This window comes from Trichoderma ghanense, assembly GCF_004382785.1.
Source record: "Trichoderma ghanense strain CCMA-1212 chromosome Unknown scaffold_0, whole genome shotgun sequence".
In the NCBI taxonomy this organism is placed as follows: Eukaryota; Fungi; Ascomycota; class Sordariomycetes; order Hypocreales; family Hypocreaceae; genus Trichoderma; species Trichoderma ghanense.
This window is the reverse complement of record NW_027395663.1, coordinates 1,198,402-1,217,079: the sequence shown is the minus strand read 5'-3', so window position 1 is coordinate 1,217,079 and position 18,678 is coordinate 1,198,402. Positions and strand designations below refer to the sequence as shown.

The 18,678-nt window shown below is 57.2% G+C and overlaps 5 protein-coding genes across 5 annotated transcripts; 4 read left to right on the top strand and 1 right to left on the bottom strand.

Annotated features, from left to right (window-relative positions):
* Positions 1-1,588: 1,588 nt before the first annotated feature.
* On the top strand, positions 1,589-2,739 carry CCMA1212_000425 (Neutral protease 2-like protein; the record flags this gene model as incomplete). Its single annotated transcript, XM_073697893.1, has 2 exons — positions 1,589-1,802; positions 1,910-2,739. The coding sequence occupies 2 exons, from the start codon at positions 1,589-1,591 to the stop codon at positions 2,737-2,739; spliced, it is 1,044 nt and encodes a 347-aa protein (XP_073562820.1).
* A 2,564-nt stretch (positions 2,740-5,303) lies between these two features.
* Positions 5,304-7,134, top strand: CCMA1212_000424 (uncharacterized protein; the record flags this gene model as incomplete). Its single annotated transcript, XM_073697892.1, has 3 exons — positions 5,304-6,227; positions 6,289-6,370; positions 6,428-7,134. 3 exons carry the CDS (start codon positions 5,304-5,306, stop codon positions 7,132-7,134), a joined length of 1,713 nt encoding a protein of 570 aa, XP_073563581.1.
* Positions 7,135-7,949: 815 nt separating this feature from the next.
* On the top strand, positions 7,950-9,590 carry CCMA1212_000423 (Carboxypeptidase Y-like protein; the record flags this gene model as incomplete). Its single annotated transcript, XM_073697891.1, has 2 exons — positions 7,950-8,994; positions 9,097-9,590. The coding sequence occupies 2 exons, from the start codon at positions 7,950-7,952 to the stop codon at positions 9,588-9,590; spliced, it is 1,539 nt and encodes a 512-aa protein (XP_073563886.1).
* A 538-nt stretch (positions 9,591-10,128) lies between these two features.
* CCMA1212_000422 (Fatty acid hydroxylase domain-containing protein 2) lies at positions 10,129-10,902 on the top strand (the record flags this gene model as incomplete). Its single annotated transcript, XM_073697890.1, has 1 exon — positions 10,129-10,902. The coding sequence occupies one exon, from the start codon at positions 10,129-10,131 to the stop codon at positions 10,900-10,902; it is 774 nt and encodes a 257-aa protein (XP_073563576.1).
* Positions 10,903-11,190: 288 nt separating this feature from the next.
* On the bottom strand, positions 11,191-16,624 carry CCMA1212_000421 (MAP kinase kinase kinase mkh1; the record flags this gene model as incomplete). Its single annotated transcript, XM_073697889.1, has 4 exons — positions 11,191-11,320; positions 11,378-13,262; positions 13,464-16,399; positions 16,599-16,624. The coding sequence occupies 4 exons, from the start codon at positions 16,622-16,624 to the stop codon at positions 11,191-11,193; spliced, it is 4,977 nt and encodes a 1,658-aa protein (XP_073563578.1).
* Positions 16,625-18,678: the final 2,054 nt, after the last annotated feature.

The window sequence follows — 18,678 nt, the reverse complement described above, 5'->3', positions numbered from 1 at the left end:
CATTGCGATGCGACCCGGTTGCGTAGCCGATCGAGCGGAGATCTGGTGGGTGCGTCGACAGGATGTACTTGTGCCCTGGTTCTGTCGCCGAGTCTATAGATAATGAGATGAAGTCAATTGAGTCTCATAGATGCCGAGGATGCAGCAAAAGAAGACTCCGCGAATACCAACGATCCACGGAGTCCGCTCGGCGGAAGTCGCCGGAACCTCACAAAAACGGCCTCTGACATGTATCTAGAGTCTATGAGATGACATGTTTTCTGAGACTGGTTCCATCTCGAATGCGTGTTTGTATCATGATCCAAGTGCGTATACCGAAGTCGTCCAGTCTCTTCTTAACCGTCTACAGCACACTACAACAGTGCAAGCCATATCCCATATATCCCACCGACGGGATCTGTGTTTACATTGTAACTGATAAGAAAAGACAAATCACCTACTCCGGTCTTGGCATATATGTCGGCAGAACCTCACAAGCGCCAAGTCCGTTGGCACTGCCAGCGTCCATGAGAATACGAGTTACGGTTACAGAGTCCGTCTGCAGCTCCATACTAGACTAGACTACCACCACAAAATCTACTTCATAATGCCCCAGAGTTTTCCGCGTATCCGGGGATGTACGACCAATTCAGGAAGCTCTTCATTCGGCATATCGTTTGTTTCACGCTTTGTCGCTTGGCATCGAAGGGAGGGTGGGGGAAGCTGTATGAGTGGTTGGGACCTGATAATGCCCTTCACAATCGTCCTAGACGGCCTGTCGGATCGGCAAAGGCATGCCGATGGAATCAATTTAGAAGGCTAAATATCTCGCTGCCTCGAAGGACGTCGCCGTTGGAGAAGAGAACCGCTGTTTGCCGCGTGTCAAGTTTATCCGGATCGCAGCGTACATGCTAGGAGTATCGCGGTAATCCTCGAGCAGAGTCAAGAGAGAGCGTCTTGAAGGCTTGAATAAGCGATCAGACAGTACGCAGCACAGACAGTCAATATAGATAGACAGCAGAAATCTTTACAGTCTTGCTGATACTGTTAAGCTTGAAGCGAATAGTTGCTGACAGCAATGCCTATACGTTTGATACGGTTGTAGTTGGGCATCACGGCTGACAAAGGGTTATGCTTCACCTTGGCATTCCGCCCTCTCGCCAGACGGATTCTCTCCCTAATAAGGAAGTTCGATTGGTCATGGTGTGAGAGAGCTCTATCTTCCATGGGTTCTTTTGGATACAACATGGCAAAAGAGGAAACAGACAGCTACCACTCCTCCGCGGGATGGCAATCGAGAGGCTGTGTAAGTTGAAGTCAGTCATGCAAAACCCCTGCTTGGCCATTACAACAGACTGATGGTAAGGATGGTAATGATGATGATGATGATGATGGTAGGATCAAGATGGGGAAGAAGAACCTTTGTTCGACGCTCTAAGCGAAAGGAAACCCCCCTGAACCGTGACCATGATAATCCCTCGACCGGAAGTCGCCGTTATCATCACTCGACTTCACTTATAAATAGGGGCAACCGATCGCCAGTCTTGAAGATGCAATTTCTCCATTGCCTCCAAGCATCTCATCCAATCGCACCTGCTCCGTCCTCAAGATGAAGTTCATCTCCGGCCTCATCGCCCTCGCCGCCCTGGCCTCAGCCGCCCCCGGCAAGGCTCCCACGCCCCTCGACATCAAGCTCGAGAGCGCCGGCAACGCTGAGATCAAGGCTGTCATCACCAACACTGGCAAGAACAACCTCAAGATCTTCAAGACTGGCACGATCCTGGACAGCAGCCCTGTTGAGAAGGTCAAGATTAGCTCTGGAGGTGTGTTCTGCTTGCTCTTGTCATACGTCTTTGATCTATCATGTCACCTTGATCTGTCAAGCCTCCTTGAGCTACTCAAATTGCCGTCGTGCTAACATATGGCCCAGAGCACACCGTCCCCTTTGACGGCATCCGGCAGCGCATCTCCACCGCGAACCTGGACGAGGACGCCTTCCAGAGCATCCCCGCGGGCGAGTCCATCGAGGTGACGTTTGACATTGCCGAGGCCCACGACCTGTCCGTGGGCGGCAAATACGACATCCAGTCGACGGGCGCCTTCTCCTTTGCCCAGGAGGACTCGACCGAGCTCGTCGGCTCCGTGCCCTTTGAGACCAACACGATCGAGGTCGACGTCGACGGCGAGGCCGCCTCCGCGCGCCGCCTGGCCTTCCACCAGAAGCGCACCCGCGTGCAGAGCGACTGCTCCGGCAGCAAGCTGTCCGTGACGCAGACGGCTCTCCGCAACTGCCAGTCGCTGGCCTCGGCCGCCCAGCAGGCCGCCGCGTCGGGCTCGGCGTCGAAGCTGTCCGAGTACTTCAAGTCGTCGTCGAGCAGCGTGCGCAGCACCGTCTCGGGCGTCTTCGGCCGGGTCGCGTCCGAGTGCAGCTCGACCAGCAGCGGCGTCGCCAGCTACTACTGCTCCGACGTGCTGAGCTCGTGCTCGTCGGGCGTGCTGGCCTACACGCTGCCCAGCGGCAGCCTCATGGTCTACTGCAACCTGTACTTCAGCGCGCTGCCGGCGCTGACGCGGTCGTGCCACGCCCAGGACCAGGCCACGACCAACATTCATGAGGTTACGCACCTGACGCAGGTCAAGGGCACGCAGGACTACGGCGGCTACGGGTATAACTTTGTTCAGAGCTTGAGTGCGGCGCAGAACTTGAATCATGCCGATACGTATGCGTTGTATGCCAATGCCATTTACGCTGGCTGCTGAGCGGATGATGATGCTTGGAAGCTTGGGTAGGGCGTGGCTTTTTTTTGTCTTGGATATTGACGTTGGAACGAGCAATGAGTTGAGTGAGACGATGGAAGGATGCTTGGTGGCATGGTTGAATCTTGACAAGGTAGCCCTATTCTGAGTCTAAAAGTAAGAAGAAAAAAAGAGATTCTTCACTGCTGGAGGAGAGCGATATTGTGATTCTCTCGCAGAGAAGATGTGAGTTGCGTCGCTTCGCGTGTAAGTGAACATCACTGGCGGTACACCGCAGGTACGTGGCCAAAAAAGGCAACTTCTGCAAACAACTCCCGATTCGGGAAATCCAATTGAACTTCTGCGTGAACAAACCACATCAAGACAGACTGCAGAACAGAACAGCTCGCATGATTGTTGCTTTTCCTCCGTCTCTTTTCCCCATCTCAAACGCCTTCAGCCCCTTTTCTCAGCTTTCCTTTGCGTCGCCAGCGAACCCTCGCGTACAGACAAAGAAAGCAAGGGAAATGGCCTGACCCCAACGGGCAGCAATGCATGATCCCCGACCCGCATCCAGCCCAAAAAGCCTTCAATATTCCCAGCCATCCAACCACCCCAAACAGCATCCCAAAGAACAAACCCGCAAAGGCACAGCAAGTTCAAGGGGCAGAAACCCACCGTACCGTAAACGCAGTGGGACGGGCAGCGCGCATGTCAAGATGGATTTGATTTGATTTGCCGGCCCAATGAGACGAGACGGGACTGCAACTGCACAATCGGTCCTCTTCCGCCTTCCGGAGCTCGCGAAAGATGCTGCAGGGAATGGAAGGCTTCTTTCTTCGTCGTGTTCGCTGTCGATGCGCTGGGCCATATGCAGGGGAGATGTGAGTGATGATGGGGGACTGGCAGTCTATTGGGTTTCTGGACTCCGGAGAGTTTCTTGGGGGGGCTGGTTCTAGGCGTTGTCGAGTAAGGTCGGTCGAATGCACTCCGTATCGAACAAGTCTCGTATTATGCAGTGTTGCTAGAGTAAGGTACAGTAATTACGGAGTGTGGCAGCATCCTTTGAGTTCGAGGGCCTTGTTGCTGGTGGAGTTTGATGTTGCCAGCTGAGAGGCCTCTCTGTGAGGTGAGCAGTCACATCCCCGGTCTTTGTCTTTATCTTGCTTCACAATGTTTCATAACTCGCTCACTCACTCATATTCATCATTAGCCACTCATTCATATTCAGCTACTTTCATCCATCTTTGACTCATCTTTTGGTCACTTCACCAAAGCAGAAAACAGCATCCTTTTCACCTCTCTTCAAAGCACTTCTCCTCCTCCTCAAAGCAATTCTTCAACCGAAACCGCTCCTCGGCCACACAAGGGTCCATGCTCCTTTGTCATGCAGGGGGTCCTCCGCTGAACACACACATCTCCATCCCCATAATGCAGCTAAAAAGCCTTGATTTTCGTTTTGCCTTCGTTTGCTCCTCTTTTCAGGTTATCCTTGGTGACAGCGAACCCAGTGGGGGTGCAAGTTTATTCTCCCACAGGTCGGCAGATGTTCCCTTGTCCTTGTCCTTGTTCGCAGGTATGGATGGCTTGGTGTCTTGGACGTTTTGTGCCGTTCGACCAGCCAGCCAAAAATGTCACCGGGGGTCCCCGCCGTCCTCACCTGAGCAGAGAAAATGACCAAATGGCGGGCTCACGTTTTGTATGGATGCAGAGCCACATGAGGGCTCCTGCTAACCTGCGGACGCGTCTCCCGTGGCCTCTTGTTTCTGAGGTTTCTTTATTCCCGGTTCTGTGACTCTTTGTTTCCGTATTGTAACAATCAGAAACCGTATATATTCATCCACGGGGTGGATAAGCCTCCATGAAAATGCATCAACACCATTCTCACGCCATCACCAGCCACACTCCCTCCGGTCTCCATCATCACGAGCATCACACCAGCGCTCCCTCACTCACACCTTCTGCCGCCCAAAAAGAAAACCTTCAGCGAAACACTTCGATCCCCCTCCTCCCTGCTTTTCTTCCCCCCTCCTTGTCCGTGACCTCACCTGTGGCTTATCATCACGGGGGGCCTCAGGCTGGCCACTAGCATCTCTCCGCCTGTCTCATTAGCATCATCCAGGCGGAAACAGCGTCCAGAGGACAAGCAACCCCTGTCACAAAATCCTGGAACCGACTGGAAAGGCCCTTCAAGCGGGGCTCAGCACACCCAAACGTCATCGCCGCCCACTTCCATCAGTTCGCAGCAGCTGGGACGGACAGAAAGGAAGGGCGAGTGATTTCATATAGCCGGGCGTGTTGAGCGTTGGGCCCCCCCTTTGGCTCTCTCTCACTCTCTCTTTTGGTCGTTGTGTCGCCGTCTTTTTTTCTCTCGTTTCTTTCATCTCGTACAGCCAGTTCAGAGGCAGCAGAGCGAGCTTCGGGACCCTTCTTTTTCTAAAACAGCCGGTATCCTGTTTTGTTACTTGTTATTTTTCCAAGTTCACCGCTTAAACAAACAAAGAGAGCGATATAACGCAAGCCCGGTTCTTGTTCCGCCCAGCCTCTTCCTCAGCAACCTGTACACACACACGCACACACACACAGCCATGGCTAGCCGTGGAGATCGCTGGGAGCGGGATCGCCTCAGTGGCGACCGCGAGAGAGGCCGCTTCGTCGAGGAGGAACGAGACCGCGTCTTCATGAGCGGCGGCCGCAGCCACCGCGACCACTCGGACGAGCGCTTCGACCGCAAGTACGGCCGCACATCCTACGAGGACGACATTGCCCGCGACCGGCGCTTCTACGAGGACGACCGCTTCGACCGCTTCGACCGCCGGTCCGAGATCCGCGGCGACTCGTTCGACCGCCGCGTCGTCATGGAAAAGGAGCGCGACCGCGAGTACCTGCGCGATTCCTCGCCGCGCCGCCCGACGCTGCTCCGCCGCCAGTCGTCCCTCGACACCTACGACCGCCGCCCGCTGCCGCGGTTCCTCGACCAGCGCGAGGAGTTCCCGCCGCCGGCCCGCCGCGAGGACATCCGCCGGGAGGACATGCTGCGCGAGGACTATCACGCCCCCAAGTACACGCCCATCCCCCTGCCCAAGACGCGGGGCCTGCCGCCGGCCCGGAGGTACGACGAGCGCTTCTACGAGGACATCCACGTCGAGCACGACCACATGGACGAACCCCTGCCGCGGTATCCCGCCGAGCGCATCGTCGAGCGCGAGATTATCCGCGAGAAGGAGAAGGAGAAGGACAAGGTCAAGGAGAAGCGCAGCCGCAGCCGCGACTCGCGCTCGACCAAGAGGAGCCACCACCGCCGCGGCCGATCCCGCGTGTCCAAGTCGTCGAGCCGGTCGTCGAGCGCCAGTAGCAGCAGCTCGAGCAGCAGCAGCAGCAGCGGTGGCACGACCGTCAAGAGCGCCAAGAGCTCCAAGAGCGAGTATCCGAAGAAGGGCAAGACGCGGATTCCCCTGAGGCTGGTGTCGAAGCGGGCCTTGATCGATATCGGGTATCCCTTTGTGGAAGAGGTGTGTCCTTTGCTTGACAGGATGTCGAAAAGTCGAAGAAACTAACAAACCTGTCATGTAGGGCAACGTCATTGTCGTTCAGAAAGCACTTGGTCAAGCCAACATTGACTACCTGCTGAAGCTCAGCGAAGAGTACAAGAGCAGTAAGTCGACTCCTCCCCCGTTTGATCCTTTCACGATGCTGACCTCACACTCATCAGGCGAGCTGGAAGTCTCTGCTGCCCGCTCCTCAGCCGGTGACTTCGTCCGCGAGCGCCGCGAAGAGGACATTATTCGCGACCGCCGAGAAGAGGACATCGTCCGCGAGCGTCGAGAGGAGCTCATCATCCACCACGAGACGCCCGCCCCCCCTCCGCCTCCGCCGCCCCAGCCCCAGACCATCGTCGTGTCGGCCCCCGCGCCGCCTCCGCCCGTCATCATCGAGGCCGCGCCGCGCGACGCCGCCGAGCTCGTCGACAAGACGGTGTACCGGGACCGCTCGCGGTCGTCGAGCAGCCGCAGCCGCAGCCGCAGCCGGCACCGCTCGCACTCGCGCCACCACACTCATCGCCACTACCGCCGCAGCCACTACCGCCACAGCCACTCGCGGCACAGCAGCCACGGCAGCGGCGGCGGCGCCGGGCTCGGCCTGGGCGGCAGCAGCAGCGACTACCAGCTCGTCGAGCGCCACCGGTCGCGATCCCGCAGCGGCAAGGAGATCCGCGCCGAGATCCGCGCCCTCGAGAAGGAGCTGGCCGTGCGGCCGCGCGTCAGCGGCGAGCGCGAGGTCATCCGCACCGAGAGGCTGCCCAACGGCGAGCTGGTCGTCTACGAGGAGCAGGTCGAGCGCATCGCGAGCCACAAGCCGGCGCGCATCGAGAAGGACAAGAAAGGTAGGATGTCCATCAGCGTGCCGAAATACCGATAAGGTGCGCCGCTCGCTTTCCCTCTGACTTTCTTTTTCTTCTTCTCTTTCTTCTCGAGCTGGCAAAGCTGACCCGGAGCCTCCCCTTTTCATAGGTCCTGGCCCTGGACGCATGCGAGCGATGCTAGCCACGCTTACATGAGAAAAGAAACGTGCGAAGCTGGTCGAGAGGGGAGGGATGAGTTGTTCAATGGAAAGACGGACGAAGTCACGACTTAATGAATACATGGGATTTAAACGCATGTTGTGTCTTTGCTTGGACTTGGAAGAAAGAAGAATGTTTTTTTTTTTTGGCTTGGATATGACGTGTAGATTGCTTCATTGTTTGACGACAAAGGGACGTCTTGGTTACAGCTGGCGGATGCTGTTTGTTTTCTCTCCTTCTTTTTTTGTTTGTGTACGTGTCTCACGGATCTGGAAGGGCATTTACCATGACGGCTATAAATACGGGATATATAATGATAGTGATGAATTGACTTAATAACACTGCCTTTTTGCTTGCCTCACTTGACGTCTATTCTCTATGTTGTCTGATGTCTTGTGCTTTCTTGCTATTTACCGTGATGGTGAGTTTTCACAAGAGTGAGTAGATAAGTAAGCAACTACTCCAACACATGTAAGATCCCAGTCTGAATAGAGGAACGCGTAGGAATCGGGTACAGTAGACGGACCCCGCGGGGAAAGTAATAAGAATCTCACTCACCCTCTGTTACCAGACGGCAAGTTGATGAACGTCAGTGTCGTCTCTATCTGCTCGAGTTCTGTGTATCTGATCTAGAGAACAGCAGTTGAAGAGACTTACAACTCCAAGCTTCATGATGCTCAGAGTCGTCATCGCTTCGAGCTTCCTGCTCATCAGCAGCGCCACAGCCCATCTCCGACTCCCCCCCTTCTTCCCGTCCAAGCAATACAACCCATTCGACATCTCCCCATCATTCCACTTCCAAACCCTCTCAACTGGACCCCAACAACCACTTACAAACCCAGACGTCGACACTCTTACAACAGCATCCTCCTCCCCAGCATCATCCCCCTTCCAGCCCGGCCAATACACCCTCACCCCCCAAAACTCCTCAACATGCGCCACGTACAACGAATCCCAATGGACCGGCACCATCGACGTGACCCCCTCCCACCGCCTCTTCTTCTGGTTCTTCAACAGCCGCAACGACCCCCTCCGCGACCCCATCATCCTCTGGATCAACGGCGGCCCCGGCGGCAGCTCCATGATGGGCCTCTTCAACGAGCTCGGCGCCTGCTGGCTCGACCCCGGCGCAAACGCCACCGTCCCGAACCCGTTCGCCTGGAACAACAACGCCTCCGTCCTCTTCCTCGACCAGCCCGCCGGCGTGGGCTTCTCGTCCCGCGCCCCAAATTCCCCCTTACAGTCGCACGACATCGACGGCGCAGCAGACTTTCAAACCTTTCTCAACATCTTCTTTGGCCAAATCTTTCCCGAGCGGGCCCATCTCCCGATACACTTCGCCGCAGAGTCCTACGGCGGACACTACGCACCAGTCTACCTCGCGCACATCCTGGATTCGCAGAGATTCAAATCCCCGGATGCCTTCGGGGGCAACATCTCGTCGTTGATCCTCGTCGACGCAGTCATTGACTTTGCGGCTCCGGCGGTGGGCACGTACGAGTTCCTATGCAAAGGGTACGGCCACCACGGCAAGATTATGAACGACACGACGTGCGATGCCCTGCGGCGGAGCGTCGCCAAGGTGCTTGAGCTGGGCAGGAACTGCGATGCGAGCGGCGACGGGTACGAGTGCTGGGGCATGATGACGTTTCTCGAGGAGGTTGTTCATCCGTATTACTACGCCGAGGTCGAGGCCGGCAAGAGGAATCCTTTCAACGGTACGTCAAGAGCATCCACCCAGCCCTCGAACACATCATCACAAGACCTGTACTTCATCATGCTCTGAAATGTACTGAACTGAACTGACACCTCCATCTCAGTCCACATCCCCTGCCCCAACTGGCCCTGGTGCGCCGACATCCGCAAAGGCAACATAACAGCCTACCTCAACCAGCCCCTGATAAAATCCTCCCTCGGCTTCCCCCCCTCATTCACCTTCCAGGACGTCGACATCCCCCTCAACACCGCCTACACACTCTCCAAAGACCCCTTCCGCCCGACGGCCCGGCATGTCGCCCGCGTGCTTGACGCCGGCATCCGCGTGCTCGTGCTCCAGGGCAACGAGGACTACATCGTCAACACGCCGGGAAACGTGTGGGCGTACGACAACCTGCGGTGGAGCGGGCTGGCGGACTACAGGCTGGCCAAGTGGCGGGCGCTGCCGGAGGGGATCAAGGCGACGGGGACGTGGAAGGGCGAGGGGGGGTTGGTGTTTGTGGCGGTTGACGGGGCGGGACATACGGTGCCGGGGGATGTGCGGGAGGGGAGCTGGAGGATTGTCGAGGAGTGGCTTGAGGGGGGTTGGAGAGGGTGAGTGTGTGTGTGTGTGAGTGTTGATACTGGATGTTCGATTTGGTGTAAGCATGTGCGAGCCGAGGCATGTGTAAGTCTGACATCTTTGGGCAACGCCAGATAAAGTAGAGCAGCACCCATACAAAGGCAACGCACGACCTTGATATCAAAATCATCTCCACGGCCTACTTAACCCCAGATTAAAAGTCCAACCAGAACGTGGGGAAAAGATCCAGCAAACCCCCCCTAGCTTCTTTAGCACCGGCCCGTCCAGCCACATCTCGCGTTTCTCTTACACATTTAGCCTCTCTCCTGATTCCTTCAACTCTCTGCCTTTTTCCTTTTCCGATTTGCCCCTCACTCACAGGCCGAGGCAAGACCGCAACTAATCTCAACTCCATCCGCGCGTGTCAAAACTCCAAGCCCAGACAGTGCAAGCCACGAGGGTGAAGCTATCAACATATAAAGGAGAGAACCTCATATACCACCCCCATCCCACAGCACTCAGACCTCCATCATCCTCTCAAAATCCTCCCTCAGGGGACAAACCACCCCTCACAATGACCCTCCTCACCTCCGCCGAAGCCCTCTGGGCCACCATCGTCAGAACCCACAACCCCATCACAATCGACCTCCTCGGCACCCTCCTCATCCAGCTCCTCTTCTGGTGGACTCCCTGCACAATCTTCCTCACCCTCGACACCCTCCTCCCGTCCTTCTCAGCACGCCACAAACTCCAACCGCCCCCCAAACAGCCCTCGTCTTCCGAAATCCTCCACTCCATCCATATCTGCCTCCGCAACCAACTCCTCGTCCTCATCCTCCACGCAACTCTCCTCCTCCTCCTCCTCTCCTCCTCCCATCATCCCCCAGCCATCCGCATCGACCCCCGGTTTCCCTCTGCCAAGGAATCCACAACCCACATCCTCGCAAGCATCCTCCTCCGCGAAATCCTCTTCTACGCATCCCACCGCGCCCTCCACTGGGGCCCCCTATACCGCCGCTTCCACAAGACGCACCACCGCTTCACCGCCCCCGTGGCATTCGCCTCGCAGTACGCACACCCCGTCGAGCACATCGTCGCAAACGTCCTGCCCATCTTGCTCCCGCCGGCGATTCTGCGGGCGCACATCTTGACCATGTGGGCGTTTCTGGCGCTCCAGCTCGTCGAGACTTCGACCGTGCATAGCGGCTACGACTTCTTTGGGGGCGCCGCGAGGAAGCATGATCGCCACCATGAGCGGTTCGACGTGTATTTTGGCGGGATTGGGCTGCTGGATTGGGCTTTGGGGACGGATGAAAGAGAGCGTTTGGAGAGACGGAAGAAGGAATGAGATTCGTAAAGTTGCCATGTGTGTAGCGTTATCGAGGACGACTCCTCGCGGTTGTCGGTCGCCAGCAACCGTAGCACAGCAAGCAAAACAATCTCAGTCAACGCAACTCCATTGCTCCTCCTTTGCTTCTTTGATATCCAAAACATGTCACATGCTATGCGTGATCCTAAATATACAACAACAAAGTCCCCCGATCTAACATTGGCCAAGACTCCATGGGCAAAGAACAAGACACTGGCGCAGCCATTTGCGCTTTTCGCACCCAGCTTCGCCTCCCAAACTGGCTCTCTACGCCGTCTTGTACGTCTCCTTGATCTTCTTATACAGGACCGTGTCGTAAAAGTTGTAATTGGAATCCAACTCGCAGAAGGGATGCTGCGATAGGAGCACGTCGGCTGTTGGTCGATCGAATGGGTTCCTGCATAGTTTGTAAGCAACTGCTGTCCCTTCTATGAGTATCAGATCCAAAACTTACACTTGGAAGCAGTCCATCATAAACGCCACGGCGAGATGACCTATGGTTTCCTGAATGTCCTCGGGGATCGGCGGCGTCTCTCCGTTGGCAATCTTGTAGATGGCTCCCACGGCCTCCTCCTTGCTCCACGGCCGCCGGCCCGCAAACATCTCCAGCACGACGCATCCCAGGCTCCAAATGTCCACTTTGGCGCTGTACCCTTCGTTCTGCGACCGAATCACCTCGGGCGCCATCCAGAAGACGGAGCCCTGCATGTTGTTTGACTTGTCGTTGCCGTAAATGTTGTCCGTCTTCTTCGAGATGCCAAAGTCGCTAATCTTGCACGTGCCATCCAGGTCCAGCAGAATGTTGTCCGCCTTGAGGTCTCGGTGAAGAATGCCCTCGCGGTGGAGATACGCCAGCCCGGACAGCGTCTGCCGCGTGAGGGACGACACGACAGACTCCTCAAACTTGCCGTGCTTGCGCAGGCACGAGCCGATGCTGCCACCAGGAATATACTCTAGGAAGATGCTGATGCTGGTTTCCTTTCGCTCGCATCCCAGGTACTGCACGATGTTGACGTGGTCCAAGTGCTGCATCGTGTCGATTTCGTGGTCCAGAGCCGCCACGAGCTCCTTCATCTTGCTCTTGTCCCCTCCCGCCGCCTTGGGGTTGACTTCCACCTCCTTGACGGCCAAGAACTCACCGGTCGTGGCATTCATACCCAGGTACACGCGGCCGTAGGTGCCCTTGCCGATGAGCTGGCCCTTGAACCACCTAAATGTCGTCTGCCGCTTAGGCAGAGTGTCCTGCGGGATCTGCGGGAAAATCATGCTGCCGCGCTGGTCCGGCCGGATCTGCACAATGTTTGCGTTGAACATCTTGGTGCTCTTCCGGCGCATGATTCCGCTCGTACTGGCGTTGCCCGCATTGTGCGGCGCCTGAGCGTGCGTGAATCGCTTGTTGGCCTCGTGGGCACCCCGGGCAACTTCACGGATGGACTTCATACGTCCAAGCCCGCCAGAACGCCTCATGCTCTTTTGTGCCACCGCCTGTATGGACGGGCGGCGGTCCAGGGCCTTCAACGTCGACTCGTCAGAGCCAAGCGTGTCCCCGTCGTAGACAGACTGGCTGGAAGACGCAACCGCAGGAGCGGGAGTCGGAGCAGGTGCAGGAGCAGGATTGATGCTGTCTTGGTACATGGCGGGAGCCGGAACAGGAGGAGGTGCAGTCTGCTGTGGCGACTCCTCGACCTCGGGGATTGGAGACGTCGTCGTCTCGGCCGAGACGCTGTCCTCGAGAACAGGCTCGTCGAGGTCGTAGTTGGGGAAGAAGTCGTCGAGGTTGTTGAGCAAATCGTCGGTCGGGGGTCGGTTCGCCCACACGTCCTTTTCGATAAACGACTTGCGGCGCCCGAGCTTGACTTCTTTATCAGACTCCCAGGATTCCGAACCGGGGGTTCCAGGAGTCCGCCGAGAACTGTTGCCGGCCTTGGACCAGTCGTCTGCGTTTTCACTTGTCGAGTTGGGCGAGGTGAAGGAGACTGATAAGGTCTTGCCCTTTGGCCGCGAAGTATTCACGGTCAAGCTGGGCTTCTGCGCATGTCCTGGTTTGCTGGTGGGTTCCTTTCCTTTCCCTCTGCCGGCGAGCGGAATAGCAAACAGGCCATCGTCAGAATCGTCGTCGCTATCGTCGGCCGGCGGCGGGCGGCCCTGCGTAGATGAGGAGGAGGCCTGCTGCGTCAGAGCCGGCTGGGTGAATTGCACATCCGTGTCCGTAAAGTCCAGGTCTGGGCCAGGTGATTTCGGGTTGCTGTTGTTGGCGGGCGGCGATGGCGGGTTTACCGTGGGCGGCGACGGCTTGGTCGAACTGGGGCTGAGCTCTGCCGGCGACGGCGGCCGTTGCCCTATCATGTTGCTTTTAGTATTTGCTTCATCATTGCTTAACATTGCGGCCGCCAAAGGGGGCAAGGGGGGGAGCGTATAGTCTGGTACAACAAAGGCCATGTTTCCAGGGCTCCAAGTGAGCGTCTTGGGAGAGCCCGAGCCCGAACTGGGCCTGTCCGAGCCGAATTCACGAAAATCAACAGTAGACATTGCTTTCTTACCTGGCGACAGCTGCTGCGAGCCGTTGCTGGCCGCGACCGGTTGTGGCACGGCTCTGCTGGGAGATACGCCTCGCGGCCCGTTGGCCGTCGACTGTCCGATGGCCCCCAGGTTTCTGCCCATGCCGACCAGTGCCGCACCTACAAACCCGCCCATGCCCGCGGCGGGTATGCTGAACTTTGCCTTCTTGCCATTCTCCGCCGTCTCGGCCTCGGACGGGCCGGCAGCGGAAGGAATCGGAGGTCGCGGCGTGGCGTGCAATTCGGCAGCGGCATTGCCGTTTATCTGCCGTCCTGTTTTCCTGCTTAGTGAGTTGGCCTTGATCAGCGTTGCGGACGGGTCACTTGGCGGCGCCGGCGGCCGTCGTTGGGGGAGGAGGTGTTCGGGCTTTCTGTCTTCGTATGGCGAAAGCCGAGGCTGGTCGAAATCCACATTCCTGCCCACGATGCCGAAGCCGACAACAGATTCGGGCGGCTCCTTCATGTTGGCCTGCTTCTTCTTGGCGAGGTATTCGCGCTGCTTTCTGGCCATCTCGGCCTTGTATTCGAGCGCCTCCTGAGCCAGGGTGTTCTCCTCCACCTTGTCCGTTGCCAGCGAGTTCAGTGTGTTGGATCGAGACGTCGGCGGGGATGAGCTAGACCTCTGGCGTCCATTGAGACGCGCGTAAGCCTCCGCATCTATTCCCGGCGGAATAGCATCTGGCGACAACAAGCTGGGCACTTCGCTGCTCAGACTCGGGGTGAGCGCGCTATGCGAAGTGACGAAGAACTTGAGCGTGCCCGCAGAATCGGCCTTTACGCGCTTGCTGGTTAGGAGCTTTTGGTCATCTAGGGGCTCAGCATGTTCAAACTGGCCCAATTCGGTTGGGTAGATGAATGAGCCCTCAATATCGGGAATGCCGAGGTTGTGGCAGATGGCTTGTCGAATGTCCGCCGCCGTCTCTGCGTCTGTGATATCGCACATCCGGTAGTTCCAGTGGTCCATGGTAGCCAGGATGTATGTTCTAGCTTGGCCAACACCGTGTCTTGGTCCGTAGTGTGAAGTGATGCTGGACGGGTCCGGGTGGGCGTAACCGGCGTCCGATCCATGCGTAGTTATTGACAAGGGCTTGTTAAAGGCTGGTGAGGTGGGAGATTCGAGATCGTCAGGCGAAGGAAAGGCGCCGTCCACTTGTTGCCGCTTCCTCCTGGATAAGAAACTCAGGAGACCCTTGGAGTCCTTGGCAGATGATGGGGACTCGGCATGCTTGGAATAGGTGTCGTGACTTCTCGAGGAGGACATGAGCTCCGCTAGGCCCATGCCTCGTGTCATCAGCCCGGCCGCCTCTGGGGGAATGCCCGATCCATAGATTGCGGCGTTGGACGCGGCCGAGTCGGTGCTGTTTCTTGACCGGTGTGTAAATTTGGATGAGTTGGGCGAGGATGAGAGGATCGGAGTGGTGGCCGAGTGGAATAGGGTGGGCTGGGTTGCTGGGCTGCCGGCCGGGCTCGAGCAATGGGCGGTCTGCTCGCCAGTGGGACTCTGCCGTCCAAGCTCGAGATTCTTCAGCACCGTCCTATGATTCGCGTTATCGGTGCCGTTTGCAGGCGGCATCGTTGTCGATCTGGTTTGGGAGAACCTTCGGGCGTGGGAGTTGACTGGCACAACGGGAGACTCCAGAGCATCTGCGGCCTCCGAACTCGCAGGGGCAAGCGTCGTGGGCTGGCTGGAAGCCGTAGACTCCTTTCGACTGTGGGAGGGCATCGCCTTGGAAGCCTCGACAGGCCGGCCGGTAACGACGCTCCTGATGAGCCTCCGCATGCGCTTCCCCTCCTCCCTCTCTCTCGGCTGGTCCCATCCCGTCCCGCTATTCGTACACTCTTGCGCCAGTCGAGGGTACACCCGCTGGTGCATCATGCCAAAGTTTCCGCGGCCGCCGTGCGCACTGCCCAGCTCCAGGAACTGCGCTCCGTACAGGTTGAGCGATCGAAACGTCTCTTGCCAGTCCTTGGAGAACTGGTTCTGAGCCAGCCACAGCAAGACCTTGTCCAACGGCCACTGGGCAGCTATTTCCGGAGGGATGGTGCTCGGCGCATTGGCGGTAGTCGGCGCACTCGGTGCGGTTGACGGGCCCTTTGCGTGGCTTCCTCCCATATACGCCGGTTGCCTTTCTTCCATTGGCGTCGTGGCGCTCGTTTCTGTCCCGTTCTGCGACGGGGAGGCGAGCCACGACGTCTGCGTTTCCTCTCGGCCAAATCCCGGTATGCCCACGCCTTCACCATACGTCTCCCCCGTCGGGATGTACGTGGCGCCCATTGCATCGCTCGGGCGCGGGGGGGGAGGCACGACCACTGCCTGTCCCGCCTGCAACGCGTGGTGCTGGTGAAACTTGGTCGGGTTATACGGCTGGTGCTGGTTGGTAGGGGGCGGCGGAGGCACAGCGTAGCTGGGACGGCCATCGTACAGGCGCCCAAAGTTGCCGTGCCAGTTGGGCGCTGGCATCATGCCACTCCCAGGAGGAGGGCCGCTCGGGGGCGGTGGCAGCATGACGCTCTGGGATGGACCAGGCACGGCAGGATATCGAATCGGCGGGGGAGGCGGAGGGACCATCATGTTCATCTGAGGCCCGGCCATGGGAGGTGCCATGGCGGGAGGTGGAGGCGGAGGCGGCACCTGGAAGGGCCTCGAGGGGTCGTTGGCCGAGCCATGTCGCTGGCTGCCCTGATACATGATCAACGAGACGGGGGAGCAGGAAGATGCCTGCTCCAGAGCCTCAATGATGATGGGTCGTTCAGGGAGCAGCTCAGTCTCGCTCGAGGAGAGCGATCGCGGCCGTCGCGGGCCGCCGTCGATGGTCCGGCGAGCGACGCGGGGGAGCGGTTGCTTGTCAGGCTGGCTATGGTCGAGGATATGCGTCGCAAAGCGAGGGCTGTCGTTCGGGCGTCGATGCTCGACGGATCTGGGGCAGATGTCGTTCGTCTCGTCGTTGGTATGTTCTTATCGGACGGCACTCTGGACAGGCGCTAGAGCTTGGGCAGCTGGTCTCGATGTGGCCACGCCCAGCAGGCCGGCGTCCTCGTCAAGGGTGGACGAAGCTCAGAAGCAGAGCAGCGGCCTGGATCCAAGATGCTGAGTTTTCTGGAGCAGCACGAACGGACGTCGCACAGCCGTGGTCGAAGCTCATGCTCAAAAGATGAACATGTGGGCCGTTGCACGTCCTTCATGCCGGGGATCAAATGCTGGGCAAACATGGACGGGATGGACCTCAAATCTGCGGTGGTCTTCTAGCGGCTGCGGCCCATGGTGGCTGTACTGTACATACGACTCCACATAGGGACGGATCAGTGGGCCTCGACCTCCTGGCTCGCTGGAAACGGCCCCCGAAGAGGCTTCCAGCGGGCTGTTTAGCGCACCCTCGCACCCGCAGCGGCGCAGGCAGGCACTAACAGGGCCCCGAGGGCCCCTCCTGAACCCCTGCAGCCCCTGCAGCCCCCCCGTAGCGTCTCCCGCCGGCTGGCCAATGAGGTGCGTCGTTTCGGGGCTGCCTGTGGGCTGCCGGACAAAGACACGAAGCACAGCATCGATTTGATTGCGTCTGCACGTACCGGACGACATCGACACGCATCACCATCAACATGAATGTTTGGAGTAGCCGATGATGGAAGAGCCAAACACGTCCGAAGATGCGCTGGCTTGACAAGCTCATGCATTACCTCTTGGTGCTTGAACACCTACTAGGAACCTATCGGCTGTCGTGTTACCATCAAAGGTTGAAACATCGTCTTCTTTAATTGTCATCCCCACCGCCAGCCTTTCCCAACGGCCATCGCCGAGCCAATCAAACGAGACGCCTCTCTTGCTCCAGACAAACTGTGATCTCGTCTGGTAATATGCATCAAGCATCGTACCAGACCTTTTGCGAACACAGGCCTCAATAGATGCGAGGCAGCCCGTCTCCGTCACCGAAGGGGACACAACGCTACGACAAGGAGTTCGGTTTCTCGTACATGCACGCCCTGACACTGCCAGACAAAGAACCCCGTTACGGCAAACCACATTGCCGAGCTGGAGATGCTTGGGCAGGGCAACCGTGACGACTTGGGGAGATGCGCTCCAAGGAATTCAGACCAAGTACACGGATGCCTGCATGTCAGCTTTCAGTCGCTTTGGTGGCCACTGCTTACCCAACACACGAATGTCTTGATTCCCGAGAGGTGTCAGAGTTCAGAACCTACCTTACCTACTTACATGTAGGTAGGTAGGCATCTTGTATCCGTATGCTTGACTGATGATCAGTTCGGCAGCTGACCGAGCGACAGGGGTCCTCCTTTGACGTCGCATAGTCCATTACTGTTTCTCGTCTTATATCAATCTAATTGGCCCTGGCCAAAATTTTCAGCCATTTGCGTGCTGATAGATATGCTCCCGTTCTCTGCTCCAAGCTCACCACCCTCTCGCTGCTCACTTCCCTTCATATATGCTCCCTACAAACCAACCCCCATCCATTTCATATATGTACTTCTTTGTTAGAAGCACGTCGTTCTGGCCTAACTGCAAGTTATACCCCATTAAGTTACAGACGTCGTTGGCGGTGTCGTGCATACATGTACAAGTATCCCATGACCCATCTCCCCTAGGGCTGACAGGCCCATCTCGGAGCTCGTTCCCGGCAACTGGCCAGCCACATATGGAGTACGTGGGCTACATGAAAATGTAGTTTAGAGTGCATATGCTCCGGCGAATGGCGGCGTTTCTGATGACTCTATACGAGGAGGAATTCGGCGAGGAGTGCTGTTCAACAACCGCAAGACGTCCACCGTCTGATATGGTTACGAAGGCGTATTATTCATACTCTTATAAGTAGTGGTAGGAAAGTCATTTCTCTATTGATACTGAATCATCTTGATTAGCATCGAAATGTCGATGAAGACGAAATCTGTGTGTATGGGAAACTTAAGGAGTGAATGGCTACGGATTGGCATCATCTTCCTTTCCCTCTCCGAGACAAATGCTCGGCCAGATTGAGCATACATTAGAATACAACAAATCACTTGAACCATAGTGCTGATACTGTTCGTGCCTGCAGGTACGTGGCTATATCCATGCGAGTATTGAACGCATATTGTTCGCTTACAACCGAAGGGAGAAACCATTCTGACAAAAAGGCTAAATATTTGATCCGAGTAGATGCCAAGCAGAGGTGCTCATGAGTAATAAGGAAAGCATACTAGGCTCCAA